This window comes from Lissotriton helveticus, chromosome 3_1, assembly GCF_964261635.1.
Source record: "Lissotriton helveticus chromosome 3_1, aLisHel1.1, whole genome shotgun sequence".
In the NCBI taxonomy this organism is placed as follows: Eukaryota; Metazoa; Chordata; class Amphibia; order Caudata; family Salamandridae; genus Lissotriton; species Lissotriton helveticus.
This window is the reverse complement of record NC_136061.1, coordinates 223,144,216-223,166,669: the sequence shown is the minus strand read 5'-3', so window position 1 is coordinate 223,166,669 and position 22,454 is coordinate 223,144,216. Positions and strand designations below refer to the sequence as shown.

Below are 22,454 nucleotides of genomic sequence, written 5' to 3'. Positions count from 1 at the left end.
GTTTCTTACAATGGGCTCTCCAAGACACCTACGGGGTGGAAGGGGGGACTCATTACCTTGACGACTTCTTGTTCATCGGGAGCGATGGGACACAGCACTGTTCTCAGGCCCTTGCGGACTTCGTGCAGCTAACGGGTCTCTTGGGGGTCCCTCTTGCCCCTGGCAAGACTGTGGGGCCGGCACAAGTGCTAACGTTCCCGGGTATAGAGATTGACACCATTGCAGGGGAGTCCAGATTACCGGCAGACAAAGTGCGCGACCTTGCGAGTCAAATTCATGCTTTATCTGGACGGGACAGGGCCTCCCTGGAGTGCATTCAAGGCATCTTAGGTAAACTTAATTTTGCAGCCAGAATCATCCCAGAGGGTAGGGTGTTTGCCAGGAGACTCGCCAGGGCCACCGCCAAGGTTACCAAGAAACACCACATGGTGAAGTTGAGCAAAGGCATGCAGGAAGAACTGGCCATGTGGGCGGGGTTCCTGGCCAATTTCAACGGGGCAGTGATTTGGAGGGTACCCTGGGCTGGCAGCCCTGAGCTTGCGCTGTACACTGACGCTTCTGGTAGGCATGGGTTTGAGGCCATCTTGGACATCTCTCTCTTTCTTTCTCTCTCACTCTCCCTCTTTCTCTCTCTCTTTCTCTCTCTCATCCTCCCTCTCTCTCTCCCTCCCTCTCTGTGTGTCTTTCTCTCTCTCTCTCTCTTTCCATGTCTCTCTCTCTCTTTCTCTCTTTTACTTTCTTGCTCTTTCTTTGTCTCTTTCTTTCTCTCGTTCTCTCTTTCTCTCCCTCTTCCCCTCTCCCTTTCTCTCTCACATCCTCTTTCTCGCTCTCTCTTTCTCTCTCTCCCTCTTTCTCTTTCTCTCTCTCTCATCCTCTCTCTCCCTCTCTGTGTGTCTTTCTCTCTCTCTTTCCATGTCTCTCTCTTTCACTTTCTTGCTCTTTCGCTGTCTCTTTCTTTCTCTCATTCTCTCTCTCCCTGTTTCTTTCTTTCTTTGTCTTTCTTTCTTTCTTTTTCTGAGTGGTGCTGTGGTGGTGCTTATTGGTGCTGTGGTGGTGCTTATTGGTGCTGTGGTGGTGCTGAGTGATGCTGTGGTGGTGCTGAGTGATGCTGTGGTGGTGCTGAGTGATGGTGTGGTGGTGCTGTGGTAGTGCTGAGTGATGCTGAGTGATGCTGTGGTGGTGCTGAGTGATGCTGTGGTGGTGCTGAGTGATGCTGTGGTGGTGCTGAGTGATGCTGTGGTGGTGCTGAGTGATGCTGTGGTGGTGCTGAGTGATGCTGTGGTGGTGCTGAGTGATGCTGTGGTGGTGCTGAGTGATGCTGTGGTGGTGCCGAGTGGTGCTGTGGTGGTGCTGAGTGATGCTGTGGTGGTGCTGAGTGATGCTGTGGTGGTGCTGAGTGGTGCTGTGGTGGTGCTGAGTGATAATGTGGTGGTGCTGAGTGATAATGTGGTGGAGCGGAGTGATGCTGGGGTAGCGCTGAGTGATGATGTGGTGATGCAGAGGGCAGAAAGGCAGAAAAACAAGGGAAAAGCGAGTCTAACAGAGGGCAGAAGGGCACAAAAAACGAGTCTAACGGGGCAGAAAGGCACAAAAACTAATCTAACAGAGGGCAGAAGAGCACAAAAAACGAGTCTAACGGGGCAGAAAGGCACAAAAACGAGTCTAACAGAGGGCAGAAGGGCACAAAAAAACGAGTCTAACAGAGGGCAGAAGGGTACAAAAACAAGGGAGTCTAACAGGGGGCAGAATGAAACCCGCCCTGCATGTTTGTCCACGAAGATGCCACCTTTTTGTGCAATACCTCTACTCAACTGGAGTACTTTCTACTGTCTAATCAGTAAGTGCTCCCTCGTTGACTAAATGTATAGGGGCAGATTTACAATAACTGGCGCATCCCCAGGGATGCGCCAATTATTGTGCGCCGCAGCTCCGCCACCCATGGTGCGCCGCATTTACAATGCGGCGCACCATGTGGCAAAAACGGGACAGATGCGGCACGCATCTGTGCCATAAAAGCAGCGCATTGCTGGAGCTTCGTCGCGCTTGCGACGCAGCTCCAGCAATGCTCTGGGGGTGCCCTATCTCCCCAATGCTGCATCAAGCCTTGCGCCTACTTCAAGCAGGCGAAGGGTTTTGACGCAGCATTGGCCTAAAAGTGACTGTGTGAAATCTTGTAGATTTCACTCAGCCACTTTTAGGAGGCTGAGTCGGAACGCCTCCTGATGGCGCAGGGCTTTACAACGTGACGCATCTCACAGAGAGATGCGTCACGTTGTTAATACCCAGCACCATGGCGCATCTTTTGTGCTGCCGCTGTGTCACAAAAGGTCTCGGTAGAGGGTGGCAGGGGTGAACCAGAGGGTGGCAGGGGTGAACAAGAGGGTGGCAGGGGTGAACCAGAGGGTGGCAGGGCTGAACCAGAGGGTGGCAGGGGTGAACCAGAGGGTGGCAGGGCTGAACCAGAGGGTGGCAGGGGTGAACCAGAGGGTGGCAGGGGTGAACCAGAGGGTGGCAGGGGTGAACCAGAGGGTGGCAGGGGTGAACCAGAGGGTGGCAGGGGTGAACCAGAGGGTGGCAGGGGTGAACCAGAGGGTGGCAGGGGTGAACCAGAGGGTGGCAGGGGTGAACCAGAGGGTGGCAGGGGTGAACCAGAGGGTGGCAGGGGTGAACCAGAGGGTGGCAGGGGTGAACCAGAGGGTGGCAGGGGTGAACCAGAGGGCGGCAGGGGTGAACCAGAGGGCGGCAGGGGTGAACCAGAGGGCGGCAGGGGTGAACCAGAGGGCGGCAGGGGTGAACCAGAGGGCGGCAGGGGTGAACCAGAGGGCGGCAGGGGTGAACCAGAGGGCGGCAGGGGTGAACCAGAGGGCGGCAGTGGGGAACCAGAGGGCGGCAGTGGGGAACCAGAGGGCGGCAGTGGGGAACCAGAGGGCGGCAGTGGGGAACCAGAGGGCGGCAGTGGGGAACCAGAGGGCGGCAGTGGGGAACCAGAGGGCGGCAGTGGGGAACCAGAGGGCGGCAGTGGGGAACCAGAGGGCGGCAGTGGGGAACCAGAGGGCGGCAGTGGGGAACCAGAGTGCGGCAGTGGGGAACCAGAGTGCGGCAGTGGGGAACCAGAGTGCGGCAGTGGTGAACCAGAGGGTGGCAGTGGTGAACCAGAGGGTGGCAGTGGTGAACCAGAGGGTGGCAGTGGTGAACCAGAGGGTGGCAGTGGTGAACCAGAGGGTGCTGTGCCCATACACGACTGCATGGGTAACTTCGCCATGCAAGCGGCCCGCGAACACCCAAAAAGCCCCGCGAACACGCAAAAAACCCCGTGAACACGCAAAAAACCCGCGAACGTGCAAAAAACCAACAATCCGCAAATTCGCATGAATTTGCGGATTTTGCGGATTGCGAATTCGTTTTTGCACGAATTCGCGGAACGCGAATTCGCAAATTTCGCACATACCTAGCTAGCTACGACGTTGCCTTCTCTCACACCAGGTAAGCGGCATCACACTTTTGACATTACAAATACCTATTGTAGCAACCAACTTGATGGGAACCAGGATATCTCTCTCATATACCTTGTGCCCTTTTTTAATTTAGTGGCTTCTACTCTCCTGCATAATGATACAGGGATTGTGACCACCTCTAAGGGGAGTAGGGAGAAGTGGTTGTTACAACCAAGTACTTGCATCATCAATATTCAGCAGTTTATTCAAACATAGAATCCGAGCATGTACCATATTTTGGTAAAAATAAAAAACACAATGCTTAGTCCAGATGTATTTGACAACATGTGGTATTACTCTTTCATACAAACATATTAAACTACCCTTAAGCGACCCTTGACCCTTTCTGGGCAGGTCGCTCCCCACGCTGCACAGCACAACCCGTGTGCCCGTAACCACAGCCCAGCTGCCGCTGTTGCTGACGAAGTTAGAGGCCCTCCTCCACCCGCAGGCTACCACCTGCACCTCATCACTGGTGGTCAGTGGTAGGCCAAAGGTTTGCTATTGCTCGTGTTCTCTTTAATTTGCTTCACTAGTTTTATTGTATTGTACTGTATTATTGTATTATCTTGTTATTTCTTCCTCCCACCTGTGCCATCACTGTACCCTTCTGCCTTTTTTGCCCTTTTGCCTTCGTGTGCTCTGTAATTTGCTTTTCTAGTTCTTATTGTATTATTTTGTTTTTTCTCCTTCCCTCTTCTGCCAATACTGTGCCCTTTTACCTTGTTGCCCTTTTGCCTTCTGTACCCCTCGCCGTTCCTCACACCCGTTTTCCCGCCGCTGCGTCCCCTGTGGCCCGCCCGCCCTCCCGTTCTCCCATTTGTCCACTCCCACCTCCCAGCTGCTCCTCCCTCCCATCTCCAGTTCTTATGGTGGCTGCTCTGCAGTCGCGCAGCGGGCGAGCTGCTGGTGCGCCGAAGGCACACCTAAGGCAAGCCCGTCCGAGCCACGACCACGCCCAGACCCCCTGGCCATCGCCATCCCGGAAGGCTACAAGATCACCCGCAGGGACCGCACCAACGGAGTAGGAGGAGGAATCGCCATCGTCCACAGGAACTAGCTCAGAGTCTCTACCAACACCGACGACACCCTGAGCATCGCTGAACACCTGCACTTCCAGATCCACACAGATCAAAACACCACCCTCAGAGGAACCTTCGTCTACAGACCCCCCGGACCACAGTTCAGCGACTCCATCGCCGACTCAGTCAGTACACACGCCCTAACCTCTACAGACTTGCAAAAAACACAGTTGATGGACAGAATGTAGAACAATGTCATACATTCACCCCAGTACAAGGTTCTGGGCCTAAATCCATCGTTTTTTTTGCACTTCACACCACCCTGGGTTAGACACTGGCTATATGCAAATCAGCTCTGACCCTGTGCCTCATGGGAACAGTCCAGTCCGAACTACCAAGCCATGTCTTTCCCAGACCGGAATCAAGCATCCAAGGACCGGTTTCTGGCTATCAGCCTTCATCAGCCTGGATAGCTTGACTCCAGTGGTGTGGAGAGCCTGGGACTCACGTCTGGGCATACCCAGCCCACTCGGGGTGAAAATTGCAAAAAACACAGTTGGACAGAATGTAGAACAATGTCATACATTCACCCCAGTACAAGGATCTGGACCTAAATCCATAGTTTTTTTGCACTCCACACCACCCTGGGTTAGACACTGGCTATATGCAAATCAGCTCTGACCCTGTGCCTCCCAGGATGCTTGTTTCTGGTCAGGGAAGACATGGCTTGGCAGTTCGGGCTGGACTGTTCCCATGAGGCACAGGGTCAGACTGATTTGCATATAGCCATGTCTGAACTGGGGTGGCTGAGTGAACTAAAGAATGGTGATGGATTAAACCCAGATCAGTTGACTGGGGGTGAGTGTTTGATTTGTTCAAGCGCTCCGTCCATCATCCCCTTTTGTATCGCTTTGCTCACCTCTACAGACTACATCATTCTCGGGGACCTGAACTTCCACCTCGAGAACAACAACGACCGCAACTCCACCACCCTGATCGACAACCTCGGACTCAGACAACTCGTCACCACACCCAACCACTCCGCCGGGCACACACTTGACCCAATCTTCTCCGCACGCTTCCATGTCTCCTTCAACCACACCACCGTACTCCACTGGACCGACCATCGCTGCATCCACTTCACCTTCCGGAAACCCACAATGCACCACCGCAGCCAACAAATCCCCCACCGCTGCTAGAGCAAAGTCACCGAAGACCAGCTAACCACCACACTCACCCGGAGCCCACCAGCCAACCATACCAACCCCGACTCCCGCAACCTCAGACAATGTATCGACGACTGCGCCAACACCCTCGCCCCGATCAAGAAGGAGTCGTTTCTGTCCTATAACTCCAGTTCTGTTGTAGGGGATCTCTGTGTATAGTCATAATCTAGTGAATAGTCCCGCCCATGTGCGTGGACCCCAGAGCAATCAAAAATAATCTCTTAAAGTGTCGAAAAATGCAGACCTGCACAGACACTTAAGAGAGAATTAAAGACAGATAATGCAGCCTATAAAACAGGCTACACTGTCCAGTACTTCAACTAGAAATTCCACCAAAAAAATCCACAAAATAGCAAAGCCTGTACAGATTTCCCTTGCTTCAGCAGCAAAAACCCTCTGGAATGATAGAGAGGAGGACCTGGACAGACAAGCCCCATAGGCTGCCATTATGTGGCTCAGAACAGGATACTGTGCCTTTAAGAGAACTTTCCAGAACTTCACAGTATCCCAGAATGCACTGCAGGTCCCTTTTACTTTCAGTTCTTTTTGAAGGCGTAACACGCCAGACCTGTGGCATTCCTTACATGAATATCTCTCTCCACCAGGGAGGCGGGCGGGCGCTAATGACTATAACAGAGATACCCCTACTACAGAACTGGAGTTACAGGACAAAAACGACTCCTTCTGTAGTAGGGGATCTCTGTGTATAGTCATAATCTAGTGAATAGAATGGCAAGCTCATCCCCACACCAAAGCGGCGGTGGAGAAACGAGAAATAACACCACCATTGTGCGAACAGATTTCGCAGCGAAGCCTGCCCAACCTGAGCGTCTGCCCTGGCATCAGTGTCCAGGCAGTAATGCTTAGCAAAGGTATGGACCGACTTCCAAGTGGCCGCCTTGCAGATTTCTTCCTTGGGAACATTACGAAGCAAAGCCGTCGTGGCAGCTTTGCCCCTGGTGGAATGAGCCTTAGGTTTGCCCCCTAAGGCCTTTTGGTAACACAATTGTATGCAGGACACAATCCACCTCGAGATGGACTGCTTAGAGGTAGCAAGACCCGTCCTGTGTGATCCATAATTGATAAACAATTGGTCCGACCTACAAATATCTTTGGTTTTATCCAGATAAAATTTCAACACCCTCCATCATCCAGGGAATGTAAAGACCTTTCCGCTGGAGATGAAGGATTCTGAAAAAACGTAGGCAAAGTTATAGTCTGGTTGACATGAAAATCAGAAATAACCTTGGGAAGAAATTTAGGGTGAGTATGCATAACAACCTTAGCAGCATGAAATACAGTATAAGGTTCTTGGCAACACAACGCCTGAATCTCACTCGCACTGCGGGCCGATGTAATGGCCACGAGGAACGCCGCCTTCCAGGACAGGTGCTGCAACGAAGCCTTATGAATAGGTTCAAAAGGCTCCTTCATCAATCTGGACCGCACCACATTCAATTCCCATGAAGGCGAAGGAAGCCTGACAGGAGGGAATACTTTCTTCAAGCCTTCCAAAAAGTCTTTGATCACAGGGATCTGGAAGAAGGAAGTCTGTGAAGGGTATTTCCTGTAGGCAGTCAATGCAGCCAGATGAACCTTAATGGAATGGACATTAAGGCCAGACTGTGCCAGATGTAGAAGATATGGAAGGATGACATCTTCCTTACATGTCGTCGGGTCATAGTTCTTGGACTTGCACCAGATGCAAAACCTCTTCCACTTGTAAGCATAAGAAGTCCTAGTGGAAGGTCGCTTAGCCTCCTTCAGTATGTCCATGCAATCTTCTGGTAGATTAAGATGGCCATATTGCACTATCTCAGGAGCCATGCCGCCAAACTCAAAGACGAGAGGTTGGGGTGCAACATCTGCCCCTGAACATCGTGAGAAGGTCCGGCCTGCACGGCAGCTTCATGTGAGGAAGGAGAGACCGGTGAAGCAGGTCCGTGAACCACCACTGTCTGGGCCATTCCGGGGCAATCAGTATCATCCGCGCCCTGGACTGGGACAGCTTGATGAGAACCGTCGGAATCAGGGGAATGGGTGGAAAAGCGTACAGAAAGCTGTTCGACCAGTTGATCCATAACGCATTCCCCAGCGTCCCCGGCTGGTAGTACCTCGAGGCGAAGGCTCGGCATTTGCCGTTTTCTGCGGTGGCGAACAGATCTACGTCTGGAGTTCCCCACCTTGCGAAGACTTCTCCTAGTACTTCGTCGTTTATGACCCATTCGTGGTTTTCCTGAATCAGTCTGCTCAGTGCGTCTGCCTGAACATTCAGCACACCTGGCAGATGGGTAGCCGTTATCGTCAGGCCTCGGGCCAGAAGCCAGTGCCAGATCGCCTGCGCCTCCTGCGACAGGGTGAGTGATCTCGAGCCCCCCTGCTTGTTGAGGTAATACATCGTGGTCGTATTGTCCGTCTGTACAAGCAGAGAGTTGGTCTGGAAGGACAGGTGAAAGGCCTTCAGTGCCAAGTGAACAGCTCTGAGTTCCAGGAAATTGATGTGGTACGTGGACTCCGTCGGGGACCACGTCCCTTGAATCTGTAAGTCTCCGGAGTGCGCTCCCCAGCCCTGGAAAGAAGCATCCGTCACGATAGTCTGAGTGGGAATGTCCTTGTGGAAGGGAACCCCTCTGAGGAGATTCTCCGCTGAACACAACCACTTCAAAGACTGAAGAGCATGCCGAGACAGTTGTATCTTGTCGTCCCAAGATCCTCTCCTCTGATCCCACTGATCCTCCAAGCACTCCTGCAGCGGTCTCATGTGCAGCCGCGTGTGTGGCGTTAGGAAGATACAAGAGGCCATCGATCCCAGTAGAGAAGACACCGTCCTCACTGTTGTAGATGGTGTGGTCATAAGAGCCTGAGCCTTCTGAAGGAGAGATAAATCGCCGCTCCTCCGAAGGAGACACGCTTGCTGACATCTTATTGATGGTGGCTCCCAAGTACTGAATGCACTGGACCGGAGTCGGGATAGACTTGGACATGTTGATGTGCAACCCCAGCTTGTTCAAGAGAACGCACGTCTTCTGGAAGTGCGCTTGAGCTTCCGAGAAGGAGGAGGCCTTGATCAACCAATCGTCCAGGTAGACAAACACCTTGTTCTTCCGCAGGTGTGCTGCTACCACTGCCATGCACTTCGAGAAAGTTCTGGGCGCAGACTTCAGCCCGAATGGCAGTACTGTGTACTGATAGTGATTGGTGCCGACTTGAAATCGCAGGAACTTCCTGTGTTTGCGTGCAATGGGCACATGGAAGTACGCATCCTGTAGGTCTATTGCACATAGCCAGTCTCCCTGTTGCAACTGAGGATAAATCTGATGCAACGACAGCATGCAAAACTTTTCTCTGCGAATCCACTTGTTTGCCTGTCGCAAGTCCAGAATGGGCCTGAACTCGTTCTTGTCCTTGTCCTTCTTGCGAACCAGAACGAACCGGGAGTACAGACCTCTTCCTCTTTGAGACAGAGGTACGTCTTCTATCGCCCTTTTCCTTAACAGGATATCAGCCTCCGCCTGGAGCTCGCACAGTTGATACTGCGAGCTGACCGGAGGAATTGATGGAGGTGGGCTGGTGAACCGAAGACTGTATCCATTGCAAACAATATTCAGCACCCACTTGTCCGGAGTAATTTTTCTCCACTCTGCCAGAAAAAATTGAACGCTTCCCCCCACCGGAGCGGATAACGGATGAAGGGGAAGTAACCGCTCAGGGTCCAGACCCGGCCGGGCCTTTGTTCATTGTAGAGGTCTGTTGTCCACCTCTACCTTTCTGGCGCTTCTGGAAGGGTCTCCGGAACTGCTGCTGTTGCTGCTGCTGCTGTCCCGAAGACTGCCCTCGTCCTCTTCCCTGTGCACCGAACCGCCTCTGGACGTCGCTGGTTGATCCCATGACAGTAACCATGGGCCGCCATGAGAGAGATATCCCCAGCCGCGCTGATGACCTGGTTTGAAACTAGCATCCCTTCCTTAAGTATCTCTAGGAAGTCCTCCCTCTTGTCTCGTGGCAGAAGTTCTGTGAACTGTTGCAGTGAGTACCACAGGGCACGGTCGTACCGCCCCAGCAACGCCGAATCGCTGGAGGCTTTCATGGTCGTGGAAGCAGTCCCACACGCCTTCCTTCCAGCCGAGTCAATCCAACGGCTTTCCTTATCAGGCGGCACTGTGGAGGACGGGGAGGTAGAGTAACTTCCTGGCCGCCGTCACTATAACGGAATCGGGTACTGGATCCATCCACAGGAATGCCGGGTCCGAGTCCGGGGCCCTGTACTTCTTCAGAAGCCGTGAGGGAGTGGTCTTCACCATCGCTGGCGTAGGGAACAGCTCCTCCGCAGGTTCCACCAAACCTGGCACTAATGGCAGCAGAGGGCGAGACAAATGTTTTTTGTGAAGTGTCTCAAATATCACGGACGTCGTAGGTGTAGGAGCCGTCACCGTGATGCCCAACTTTGTAGCCCCCCTCAGGAGAACCTCCTGGAACGTGCTGATGTCGTCCACCGGAGACACCCTTGTCCCCGGGGAATCCGACAAGGTCTGTGAATAGGATCTTATCCTGGAGGAGTCCATGCGGGACCTGGATCCCCGCCTCCTATGGCGATGTCTAGATCTAGTGGAAGATCTGTGGCGACTCCTCGATCTTCCTCTCCGTCCGGAGCGTGATCACGACTTCCTAGGCCTCGGGCGATCCGCCGGTTCCACCGGAGCGGGCGCCTTAGGTTTGACTGGGGCCTGCGGCTTAGGAGTCCCTTTGGGAGGGGTCGGAAGCCTGGGTAAGGAGACCGACCTTGGACGAACCGGGGGCGGCCTTTCTGGTACCTGAGGTCGAGGTATGGTCTGCGGAAGCAAAGGAGGAGGGGTAGGAGCCCTCGGAGGAAGACCCCTCGGCAATGGAGGCGGCGGCGTAACTAGCCTCTGCGAAGGAGTAATCACCTCGGAGTAAACCGAGCCCGGTGATCCGCCTTCTCCAGCCTGGGACGTGGGCGAGCCTCCCATGGCATCAGGCCTCTTTTCACGCCTCTTCGACGACGAAGAACGGTGACCAGACGGCGAGCGTCGGCCCCTCTACGTCGAGCGTCTCTTCCTCGGCGTCGACCGTCTTCTACGCCTCGACGGCGACCTCGTCCGCCTCAACGACGACCTCTTGCGCCTCAACGACGACCTCTTGCGCCTCAACGACGACCTCTTGCGCCTCAACGACGACCTCTTGCACCTCAACGACGACCTCTTGCGCCTCAACGACGACCTCTTGCGCCTCAACGGCGGTCCACTCCTCGAAGACTAGGTTCCCCTCGACGACGATCTTCTCCTCTTCGCCGACGGCGAACGGCGGTGTCGCTTCGACGGCGAGCGCCGGGCCCTTCGACGTCGAGTCCAACGAGGATGATGACGAAATCGTCACAGGAGACTTAGACTGTGCAATTACCTCGACTTCGAGCGTCGACGTCGCTTCGACCCAGAGCCCTGGGGAGACGGGGAACAGACTGCAGTCATCCCTCTCGACGTCGTGGTCGGCGCAATCGACCCAGATGGAGAATGGGGACGCTTGCTGGTCTTCCTGCCCCTGGGGAAGAAGCCCCTCCAGACCCACCTTGCGCCTTCAGCCTTCTGTCCTCGAGGCCCTGAAGCCTGATCTTCTGTCTTTCCTTCAGGGTCCTGCCAGAGAAGCCCTGACAAATCACACACTCCTCTGGGACATGGGAAGAGGGAAGGCAGAGGATACACACCTCCTGGGGATCTGATTTGGCCATCTTCCTGGGGCACTCCGGGCATTTGTCAAATAATGCAGGCATATTTGACATCAAAAAGGAGCAAAAACCAAGAAGAACAGCACTAAAGTACTTTAGAAGCACTAAATATCGAAATAATAGTGAAAAATCACCAAGAAACCCTTGAAAAAGGGAGAGCTCAATGCTCCAGGGTCCTGCTTGCAGGAGCCGGAAAAAAGAACTGAAAGTAAAAGGGACCTGCAGTGCATTCTGGGATACTGTGAAGTTCTGGAAAGTTCTCTTAAAGGCACAGTATCCTGTTCTGAGCCACATAATGGCAGCCTATGGGGCTTGTCTGTCCATGTCTTCCTCTCTATCATTCCAGAGGGATTTTGCTGTTAAAGCAAGGGAAATCTGTACAGGCTTTGCTGTTTTGTGGATTGTTTTGGTTGAATTTCTAGTTGAAGTACTGGACAGTGTAGCCTGTTTTATAGGCTGCATTATCTGTCTTTAATTCTCTCTTAAGTGTCTGTGCAGGTCTGCATTTTGACACTTTAAGAGATTATTTTTGATTGCTCCGGGGTCCACGCACATGGGCGGGACTATTCACTAGATTATGACTATACACAGAGATCCCCTACTACAGAAACCCTCCAACAGACACACCAGCAAGAAAGCCAGCTAGTTCACTGAAGTCCTCCAGGTCTCCAAGCAAACCTGCTGTAAGCTAGAGAAGAAATGGCTCGTAAACAGACACTGGACAGCTACGCAGCCCATAAGAACGCCATCCACAGATCAGATCTGACAAAAGAGTCTCCTTCAAAGACCGCAACGCACACAACAGCAAAGAGCTCTTCAACATTGTGAAAGAACTCTCCAACCCCAGCTCCAACACCAACGACACCCCACCTTCGCAAGACCTGTGACACTCCCTTGCCACCTTCTTCCATCGCAAGATCGCAGACATCCACGACAGCTTCAACGGCACGACCGCTGAGACCTCCGTCCCCACGGCCACCATCCGCACTGACCCCCTGCTCTCCTAGACCAACATAAACGACGACGACACCATCAAAATCTTGAACACCATCCACTCCGTCAGACCCATGCCCACACCACAACTTCAACAAAGCGAGCACCACCATCGCACCTAACCTCCGGAGAGCCATCAACCTCTCCTTCGAGACAGCAACCTTCCAGGAGAGCAGGAAGCACGCCGAGATCAACTCCTTACTCAAAAAACCCAAGGCTGACCTCAAGAACTTCCGGCCCATCTCCCTGCTCCAGTTCCCGGTGAAGGTCATCGAGAAGACCGTCAACAGACAACTGACCCGCTACCTCGAGGGGAACAGCATCCTAGACCCATCCCAGTCCGGGTTCTGCAGCAACCACAGCACCGAAACTGCCCTCATCGCCACCACCAATGACATCAGGGCCCTGCTGGACAACGGGAAAACCGCGGCCCTCATCCTCCTGGACCTATCAGCCGCCTTCGACACGGTCTGCCTTCGCACCCTACGCACACGCCGCTGGGATCCGAGACAAGGCTCTGGACTGGACCGTCTCCTTCCTCTTCGGCAGAACCCAGAACTCCGCCTCCCCCTTTCCGCGCCGAAGCCACTGAGATAATCTGCGGCGTACCCCAGGGCTCATCCCTCAGCCCAATATAGTTCAACATCTACATAGCACCACTCTCCACCGTCACCCGACTGCATGACCTCAACATCATCTCCTACGCCGACGACACCCAGCTGATCCTCTCCCTCATCAAGGACCCCCTCACTGCCAAAACCAACCTAAACGAAGGAATAAAAGCCATCGCCGAGTGGATGAAGAACAGCTGACTGAAGCAAAACTCGGACAAGATGGAAGTCCGTATCCTCGGCTTCACCCCCTCGGCCTGGGACGACTCCTGATGGCCGACCGCACTGGGAACAGCCAACACCCACGGACCACACACGCAACCTAGGGTTCATCCTCGACTCCACTCTCTCCATGACAAAGCAGGTCAACGCCATCTTGTCCTCCTGTTTCAACACCCTCCGCATGCTCCGCAAGAGCTACAGGTGGATCCCCACCAAAACAAGAAGAACGGTCACCCAGGCCCTTTTCAGCAGCCGGCTGGACTAGGGAAACGCCATCTATGCAGGAGCCTCAGCCAAACTCCTGAAACGACTTCCAACGCATTCAAAACGCCTCTGCACGCCTGATCCTCGACATCCCTCGCTGCAGCCACATCACACCCCACCTGAGAGACCTGCACTGGCTCCCCGTCAACAAGAGGATCACCTTCAAGCTCCTCAACCATGCACACAAGGCACTCCACAACACCGGACCAGCATACCTCAACAGAAGCCTCCGCTTCTACACCCCCAACTGCCAGCTCCGCTCTGCCGACCTCGCCACAGTCCCCCGTATCCGAGGAGCAACCTCCGTCGGCAGATCGTTCTCCCACCTCGCCACTAAAACCTGGAACACCCTCCCCATCCTCCTATGGCAGACCTAAGTCCTGCTAACCTTCAGAAGACTCAAGGAGACCTGGCTATTCGAGCAGTAGCAGCACCACCCCCCCCAGCGCCTTCAGACCCTCACGGGTAAGTAGTGCGCTTTACAAATGTTCCGATTGATTGATTGATCTAAAAGAATGGCAATTTAAATTCCTTGTGGTTTGAAATGAAGATATTTCAAGAAAATGCAGTACTAGGAAGAGGAACTTGCTTCCAGTGTTGTATTTACTAATGCATCCAAAATAATTAGATTATGTAAACTGGTAACATTAAATATCATTTTGCTCGGTATACTGAAGAAACCAATTTCCTTTCTTCTACATTTCAGCATGGTGTCGGATGCCATCTAGAGAAACTTACCAACCGCAGGCCTTTCTGATATCTAGTGACAAACAGGAATCCTAGGTGCTGTGGCTTGCGTAGATTCTCATGTGTTCTTATCCAGAATGTACGCAAACAACAAAGTATGGGCCATAAAAAACACTTTTTTCCCCCCGCATTTATGGTTTTCAGAAATGTCTTCATTGGTACGTTTCCCTGCTTGCCAGCATACTCAGGTCCCAAATACCACAGCTAACTACATGCCCAGAAACACTGCAATGTCAATGAAAAACATCTCCACATTGCATGAGCTTTTTCCATTATGAGAGATTAGCCATGTACACAAGTCGGGTATCGTTTTAATTGAGCTAAGTGCAGAAACATATAACAGTGGAACATTCATAATTATTTATTGAGTTTCACTAAATGTTTGACATCCAAATGTCAGTCAGTGCAGAAGAAAGAACACATTTTGTAAACTGTTCTCTGAATCACATGACATGGGTAACCACAATTCCTAAATTCTGATTCTAGAGCGCTTTTCTTATCGCATTTTCGTTCTAGATTCACCTTATAAACTGATGCATAGTCAGTACACTACACAAAATAATTATAACCTGTAGATCGGCTGCTGGCTTCAAGTATCGGGTGTTTTTGGACAACCAACAAACACTATAAATTCCAGTGATGGAAGTGTCTGACTGACGTAACACTTTGTTACTTTTGTAAATCATCCATCAGGACAGACAATTAAAGATGAAAACACATGATTTGTTTATTATTTCAATGAATAATGTTTTGGAGAAATCAATGCGTGATCTACACAATTGACCCCTTGCTAAATTCTGAATGTTGTTTCATTTTCAGAAATGTATAAGCTTTCAGAATTCACCCAAAGGGTTCACACCTGTTTACATCACAAACGGCAAGTAAACCAATTACAAAAATAGGAAAATTACTACATTTAAAAACAGTGCATTTCTTCTAGTAAATCTCCCTGTTCCTTAAAGCTGGGAAGGAGGTGATATCAGCACAGCAAACCTTTGGTTGATGCCATTCTTAGAAGAAAATCCACATGGTTGATTGTATAACACATTTAAAAAAAAAACATGTATTTTTTTCCAATTTTATTGGTTCCCGCCAGGGGAGCCCACAAACTGTGGATACATTTTGAAACGCAAACATAAGCAGACAAAAGGATGCAAATGTTGCCTGGGTTCATTTTGTGGAGAAACAAATAATGAAGACTTAAGTAGCGGAAAGGGGTTAATGCTATTTAAATAAGGTGTGAAGATACTGGGTTGCCTAACTTATTCAGAAACCAAAGCATTGGCCATCATGCTCACCTCATCTAGAGGGCTATCCAGGTTGTCCATATATTTCTTTACCACACTTTCCGGATCATTTGTGGATTCTGAAAAGAAAATTAATACACATGAGACCAAATGAGAGCATTAAAAACAAGACCCTTTCCACTATGCCACAGAGCGAAAAGCCTTAACAAGGAACAGGGAGCAGTGTCCTAATTCAACTGCACAAGACCTTCTTACTAGAGGTACAAAGGAATTACTACAGATACACTGCTGAGTAAAGATGGACGCATTAAATAAACAAAGCACAAATGTCACAGAAGATGATGCAGCTTAACCCTTGAAGCATAGCCACAGGATAAAAATTAACTAAATTGACAAACCAGCAGAAAACAACAAGGTCAGATTACTTTTCAATATAATCGCTTCAAATTGAAGAACAACATACCATCATATAAGAAATCACTAACAACCAATGGGTGCTACTTCTTCCCTTTCATATCACCTGACCGATAACAATCTGCCCTATATTTGTGAATATAAGGTAAATATATAGATGCAAATACAGTATATATAAAACCTTAGATGCCAACAACTTTCTAACCCTGTGGTCAAAACACAATGGCAACAGCCATGACTGAACACAAATTCAGAAGTCTGTATAAAGTTGCCAGACCAGTGATTTTACATCCAGGATGTTCCCTTTAACCAATGGAAAGTAGAGCCTCATGTTCAAAGCTTTTTAGGGGTTGCAACAGCTCCGATTTACAAAATCTGAGCCATTGCCACTGCAGAATAGCTTTTGGGAATGTAGAAAAACGTAAATTGTGTGTTAGTAACTATAGGAAGGTAGATCCCTGACTATGGTTGCCCCCAACTTTTTGCCTGGTGTTTTGCTGGTTTTCTGACTTAGTTGACCTGGGGCCCTGCTATTCAGGACCCCAGGCCTACTGTTCTCTCTGTAAAATGGATTCCATGTACCTTAGGTACATATCTAATTGGATACTGAGTCACCTTATCAGTCCCTGTACAGTGTACCTTAGGTACCCAGGGCATAGGTGTGCCCAGGGCCTACCAGGGGCTGCAGCATGTATTATGCCACCCCTGGCTGGCCATCCAAATCTGACACAACTGGCTGCACGACAGCTGGGGCAAGGTGGTGTAATCACCCTTTGCTTTAGATATAGTATTCCTATACCTAACCCTAAAATGGACACATATATTCCTATCAGTCACTCCTATGGCAGGCCTTAACAATCCTGAAGGCAGAGTGCATGGAATAATGTGAAATGGTGCTCTGGCATGAGCTGAGCCCGTTTGCAGCTTGCGGAACCAAGTCCTAATAGCTGTTCCATGATAACGCTATACCATATACTCTTAAGTGCATTATGAACCTCGCGGTCATATGCTAACTTTGGTATAACATTATCAAAACATGTCGAGTAAGGTGTCATACGAATTGGAATACTAACCCCTCGCCAATTCTGGCGACGGGGTTAGCATTCCACCCTTCTAGAGGGACACGACATGTTGGTAACCTGTAACCCCGGTTAAAGTCAGACATAGCCTCAGCTCCACAAGATGGATGCTGCCACGGAGACACAAGTCTGCCCTCCTGCTGCTGGGAGTCCTCCCAGCACAGGAGGCCAGGACAAAGGGTTTCCTGCCTGGGGCGGTGCCAGCACCGTCCCAGACAGGATTTTGTGTATCCTAGGTAGGCAGGGCTTTAGAGGAAGGTGACTGCAAGTGGCACCCCGGTGCTCACTGTGCATAGGCCGGCTTGAACCAGTTCCAGGGGCACTCCAGCCCCTGATCTGGGGAAAGCCCGCCAAAGGAGAGGGGTGTAACCACCCCCCTCCTAGTCCCACCCATAGGGCAGGACTTGGTCGCGTGCCAGCCCCTTTTTGCAGGATAAAGGTAGGAACTGGCCCCCTTCCAAATTAGATCAATCTTTGAATCCTGAACCGACCTTCTACACGAAGAACTCAAGACTCTTCTCAAGATTTCTCCCTTGTGACTAAGGAGTAGTCACCCTGCAGCAGCAGGCACCAACCAAGCATCGCGGTTTGTTGCCAGTCTCTCCTCCGGATCAAGACTGCTCCAGCACGACGAGAACCGGCTTCCCTGGCACCTCTGACCTCAACCTACATCATCAGCCCAGCTGTGGTCCGTGGGTGCGACGAGACCTCGAGGGACCGGCCATCTTCAGAACTGCACGACGCTTGTCCAGCACGACCACCGAGTGACCCTCGACTGAGTGCTTTGGGGTAAGAGAAGCCCCGACCCTGAGCAGCTCCAGCACCGAAGTTCAGCCCCCCTGCATCCACGAGATCTGCGTGGGGCCCTTCTGCTCTTTGCTGCTCACCGCGTTGTCCAGGTCACTTGCCCGTTGGCTAGTGGCCCCCTCACGACGCTCCACGACTACAAACTCCGCTGGTCTGGTTGCTCCAGACTGGCCCTTGCTTCCCTCCTTCAGAGAAGCACCCTGGACCCTCCTGGTCCACTCAAGACGCCATTTTAGGTCCACCGCGTGGGCCTTGCATTTGCCAAGACTTGTTGCCCCAATCCTGGGTCCAGCGACGTCGACAGCAGAGACCTTCGTGGGACAGCTCGCACCTCCATCCTGGTCGCTGACAACGCCTCCTGGTCCGAGAGACTGCAGAGCCCAGCAGCGCCCACTCACCTGGCTGAGGTGACTTCGTCCGGTGCCATCCTGGTGCCCACCTAAATCACTGGCTAGTGATTCAGAACTTGGTCCCCTCTGCTTACAGGTCTTCTTCTTCCCTGATCCAGGCTTGGATCACCACGAACTTCTTCACTGGCCGCCTGCCAGCAACTTCTTTCTTCAGGCTCCTAGATCTTTAACGAGGGTTTCCGACGCAACTTGAACCCTATGCAGCCGCAGCCCCTGGGCTAGGTAAACCAAGTACTCCGGTGCTTCAGCATAGTCCAACACTCTAAGTGTTCGGATCCACCCTTGTTTTCGACCCACCTAGTCGGGTTCGCCCGAGAACAGTAACTTTGCAATTGCTAGTATCCATAGACTTGTTCCCGCATTACGCGTGAGAGTTCCCACTCTGCACACGGCGTCCCTAGGCCTCCTGCTTCTAATCCAAGGGTTGAGCATTGTAGGCCTAGCGTTTCTACAGTCTAGAAAAGTATTACTTACCTGCTAGTAACTTCGCATTCCACTTCTTGTGTATATGGTTTTTCGTGCCCCTCGGGCATTTGTGTAAATTGTGTGACTTTCAGTAATTCTTTAAGAGTTTTGTTGTGTGCTTAGCTCCCCGTCTCATAAAGAGCCAGGGTAGTCCTGTTATAAATAAATATACTTTATTTTTGATAACAACTTGTGTGGTGTCCTTTCACTTGGTGTTCAAGGGGTAATGTGATGGTAAAACAGCTGGCTTAACACGCCCTCTAGAGTCTTAGCCTTAGACTGCTCGTATCCATGCTACTAGGATAGCTGGTCTATAAGGTTGACTTACAACCAATCATCAATAAGGGTTGTTTGGACTGATACAGAGTGCTCACTAGAATAGTGAACATTATATATCAGGCCAACTTCTCACATTGGTGAGCAGCGGTTGGGATTTGAGCTTGCTGTTGTTTTACCACACGTATCCTAAGAATATCATTTGAAAGATCACATAAGTACTAAAGGTACATATAACTTAGCTTAGAATACTCTGAGTTCTACTGAACCAGCTGTTGTATCTCCTAGGGCCTAGCACACCCTAAACTACAACCCTAGCAAGGGATCAGTAGGTAAACAAATAGTGTAGGTAAGTGCACCACTTACACCTCACTAGAAAAGCATGTCTACCCATGGAGAGTCTACGGAGACTCCCCTTGTGGTTATTGACCCTCCACAGGTCAAATCAAGATATGCAGCTCTCAGTTTCCAGGAGATGAGACAAGTGTGTACCTCCAGGAAACTGAAACAGGGGTCTAACCCCACCATTCCCTTTCTGATAGGTCTCTTAGAGGCATATGATGCTAGGAAAGCTTCTCAAGCAGATGGGAATATGCCAGCCTTAGAGGGTACCACTGGGGATCCAGACCTCCTTGACACTGAAAATGCAGTTGAGGAGGAGGATCTAGAGGAACTCTGAGGGTGAGGCAAACAAGGGTCCTGAGTTAGTCAGCAGACTCACTAGGGCCAACTTAGACCTACTTGGGCAAGAATCTGGGGGACCCCCAGTACTGACCCTAATGAGGCCTAACCTTGGAGTTAGAAGAGGTAGATCTCCTTCTAGGGACTCCAGTATATCTCTGCACTCTAATGCCTCTTCTCAGAGGAGAAGGATTTCTCCCCAGAGGAGATTGACTTCCCCTCTGAGAAGAGAGCATGAAGCAAGGATGAAACAGGCTAATCTGAGGATTGAAAGGGAAGAACTTGCCCTGGCCAAAGAGAAGCTTGCCTTTGCTAGAGATCAGCAGATGAGTGGGACAGTTCCCACTGGTGGCAGCAATCTCCCAAGAGATAAGGAAAGGGGTTTAGATACTAAACACCTGAATAAGATAGTGCCCCCCTTTAAACAAGGGGATGACATCCACAAGTGGATGACTGCTTTGGAGAGGGCCTGCACTGTCCAGTGCATCCCCCAGAGTCAGTGGGCAGCTATACTGTGGCTCTCCTTTGAAGGCAAAGGTAGAGATAAGCTCCTCACTACTAGAGTTGAGGATGCTAACAATTACCAAGCCCTGAAGAATACACTGGTTGATGGGTTTGGCTTAACCACTGAGCAGTACAGGTTGCTGTTCAGGGATACCCAGAAAACTCAGTCTCAGGATTGGGCTGACTTTGTTGATTGTACCACTAAGGCTTTGGAAGGCTGGCTATTGGGTAGCAAGGTTACTGACTTCACAGGATTGTATAATCTTATTATGAGAGAGCAAGTCTTAAATAATTGTCAGAACCAGTTATTACACCAGCACCTGGTAGACTATGATCTGACCTCTCCACAAGAATTGGGTAAGAGGGCAGACAAATGGGTCAGAACCAGGATTAGGCCTAAGAACCAAGGTGGTGACCAGAAAAAGGAATCAACCAAGCCTCAAGAGAAGGGTGGGGATAAATCTACAGAGAAAACTTCCCTAGGGCCCCAAAACTCCAAGAATGGGGGTGGGTCCCAAGACACTTCCTCTACCCAGAAGAAACCTTATTGTTATCCCTGTAAACAGGTGGTTCACTTGAAAACTGACAGCAGTTGCCCGAAGAACAACAATAAGGAGAACATACCCCCCCAAGTAACATTCCCAAACCTCCTGTTACTACTAGTAGTAATCCCCCAGGTGGTGGGCGTGCCCCCAAGAATTTGGGTGCATTTACTTTGGGAGTTCCTGGGGACTCTGGCCTAACCAGGTCCCCTGACTTAGATACTCTTGTCTGTGAAAATGGCATGGGGTTTGCCAACTTCACTACTTGTCCCAACACTTTGAGCAAGTACAGACAGGAGCCCCTCATCAATGGTATAAAAGTTGAGGCCTATAGAGATACAGGGGCTAGCATCACCATGGTGACTGAGAGTCTAGTCCCCTCAAGGCAACTTTTACCTGGTGCCACATACCAGGTGACCAATATTGATGTAGTACAGAGAGATCATCCCATGACAGTGGTAAATCTCAGCTGGGGAGATGTCACTGGCCCCAAGAGAGTGGCAGTGTCATCAAACTTGCCTGTAGATTGCCTACTGGGGAATGATTTAGAGACCTCAGCCTGGGCTGAGGTAGAGCAAGAAACCCATTCCAAAATGGTAAACCTCCCTGGTAAGGTTAGTGGGGCAGTGATAGCCACAGCCCCAGTCCAAGATATCCTCCCTGAACAGGTCAGGAGGGCTGTGCCAGTCACAGCCCAATCTCAGACAACTTCCTTCCCAGAACAGGTTGTCAAGGCTGTGATGGTAACAGCCCATACCCAAACTGAGCCCCCTCCTGAAAAGGTTGGGAGAGTTGTGATGGCCACAGCTCAAACTCAGACAGATAATAGTGTTGTGAAGCCTGAAACTATGGATCACTCCACTCAGACAGAGAGCATTGAGGAGGAAGAGAAATCTCCCTCCCACCAGACTTTAGGAAAGGATCAGCCTCCTCAGGGAACTGACCTGACCCCTTGTGAAGAAACTGCCCCAGAGGTAGTCAGGCCTAGCCTGGCAGAGCCTCTGATGTCAGTGGACCCTTCCAAGGTGGGACCCAGTCTGGAGCAGGTAACCTGCCCCTCTCTCCCCTGCCTCAGCCAGCCCAGGGCTGTAGAGGTCAGGGAGGCCAGTGGTGGACCCCAAAGGGCCCCCTGTCCAAAAGAACTTCCCAATCAGCAGATTAAGGGCACTGAAGCTAGTAATCCTAGCCAAGTGAAAATGAAAAACTCCTGAGGGATCCCCCTTAAACCTAGTTAGGGAGCTCCCACAGATGGACACTGTTGGGCACAACCAAACCTGGGACCTGAGGGCCCCAAACCTGACCTGTCCCCCCAGTAAGCCAAACAGAGGGACTCAGCCTCCAGCTTTAGGTAGCCAGAGGTTGACCCTGAGAGCTCAACACAACTCAGTCTTGGAAAGAAAGGCTTCTATGGTGGATAATGATTGGAGGAAGCTGACCCCAAAATTAATGGAGCCTCACTTCAGTACTCCATCTCAGCACCAGCCTTTTACTTTGCCAAAACACACCACAGGTAGAGATTCCCTATGGTGGAGACCCTCAGACACCCTTAGGGTGAGGGATTGCTTAGTGGACCATGAGATAGGGGGTAACCATGCCAGTGCTGGTACTTCATTATATGGCCACTTAGGCAATATAGGCTTACCTGTCAAGGATAGCCTTATCTCCTTTCGTTTGGGGGGGGGTTATGTAGGAAGGTAGATCCCGGACTAT

The 22,454-nt window shown here is 51.2% G+C and overlaps 1 protein-coding gene across 5 annotated transcripts in view; it reads right to left on the bottom strand.

Annotated features, from left to right (window-relative positions):
* DTX2 (deltex E3 ubiquitin ligase 2) overlaps positions 1-22,454 on the bottom strand; it is a 755,107-nt gene that overhangs the window by 193,859 nt on the left and 538,794 nt on the right. For all 5 annotated transcript variants that reach the window (XM_078679655.1, XM_078679656.1, XM_078679654.1 and 2 more), the window contains one exon: positions 15,618-15,685. In XM_078679655.1, coding sequence (XP_078535781.1) covers positions 15,618-15,685 — 68 coding nt within the window. The remainder of the gene's footprint in view (positions 1-15,617; positions 15,686-22,454) is intronic.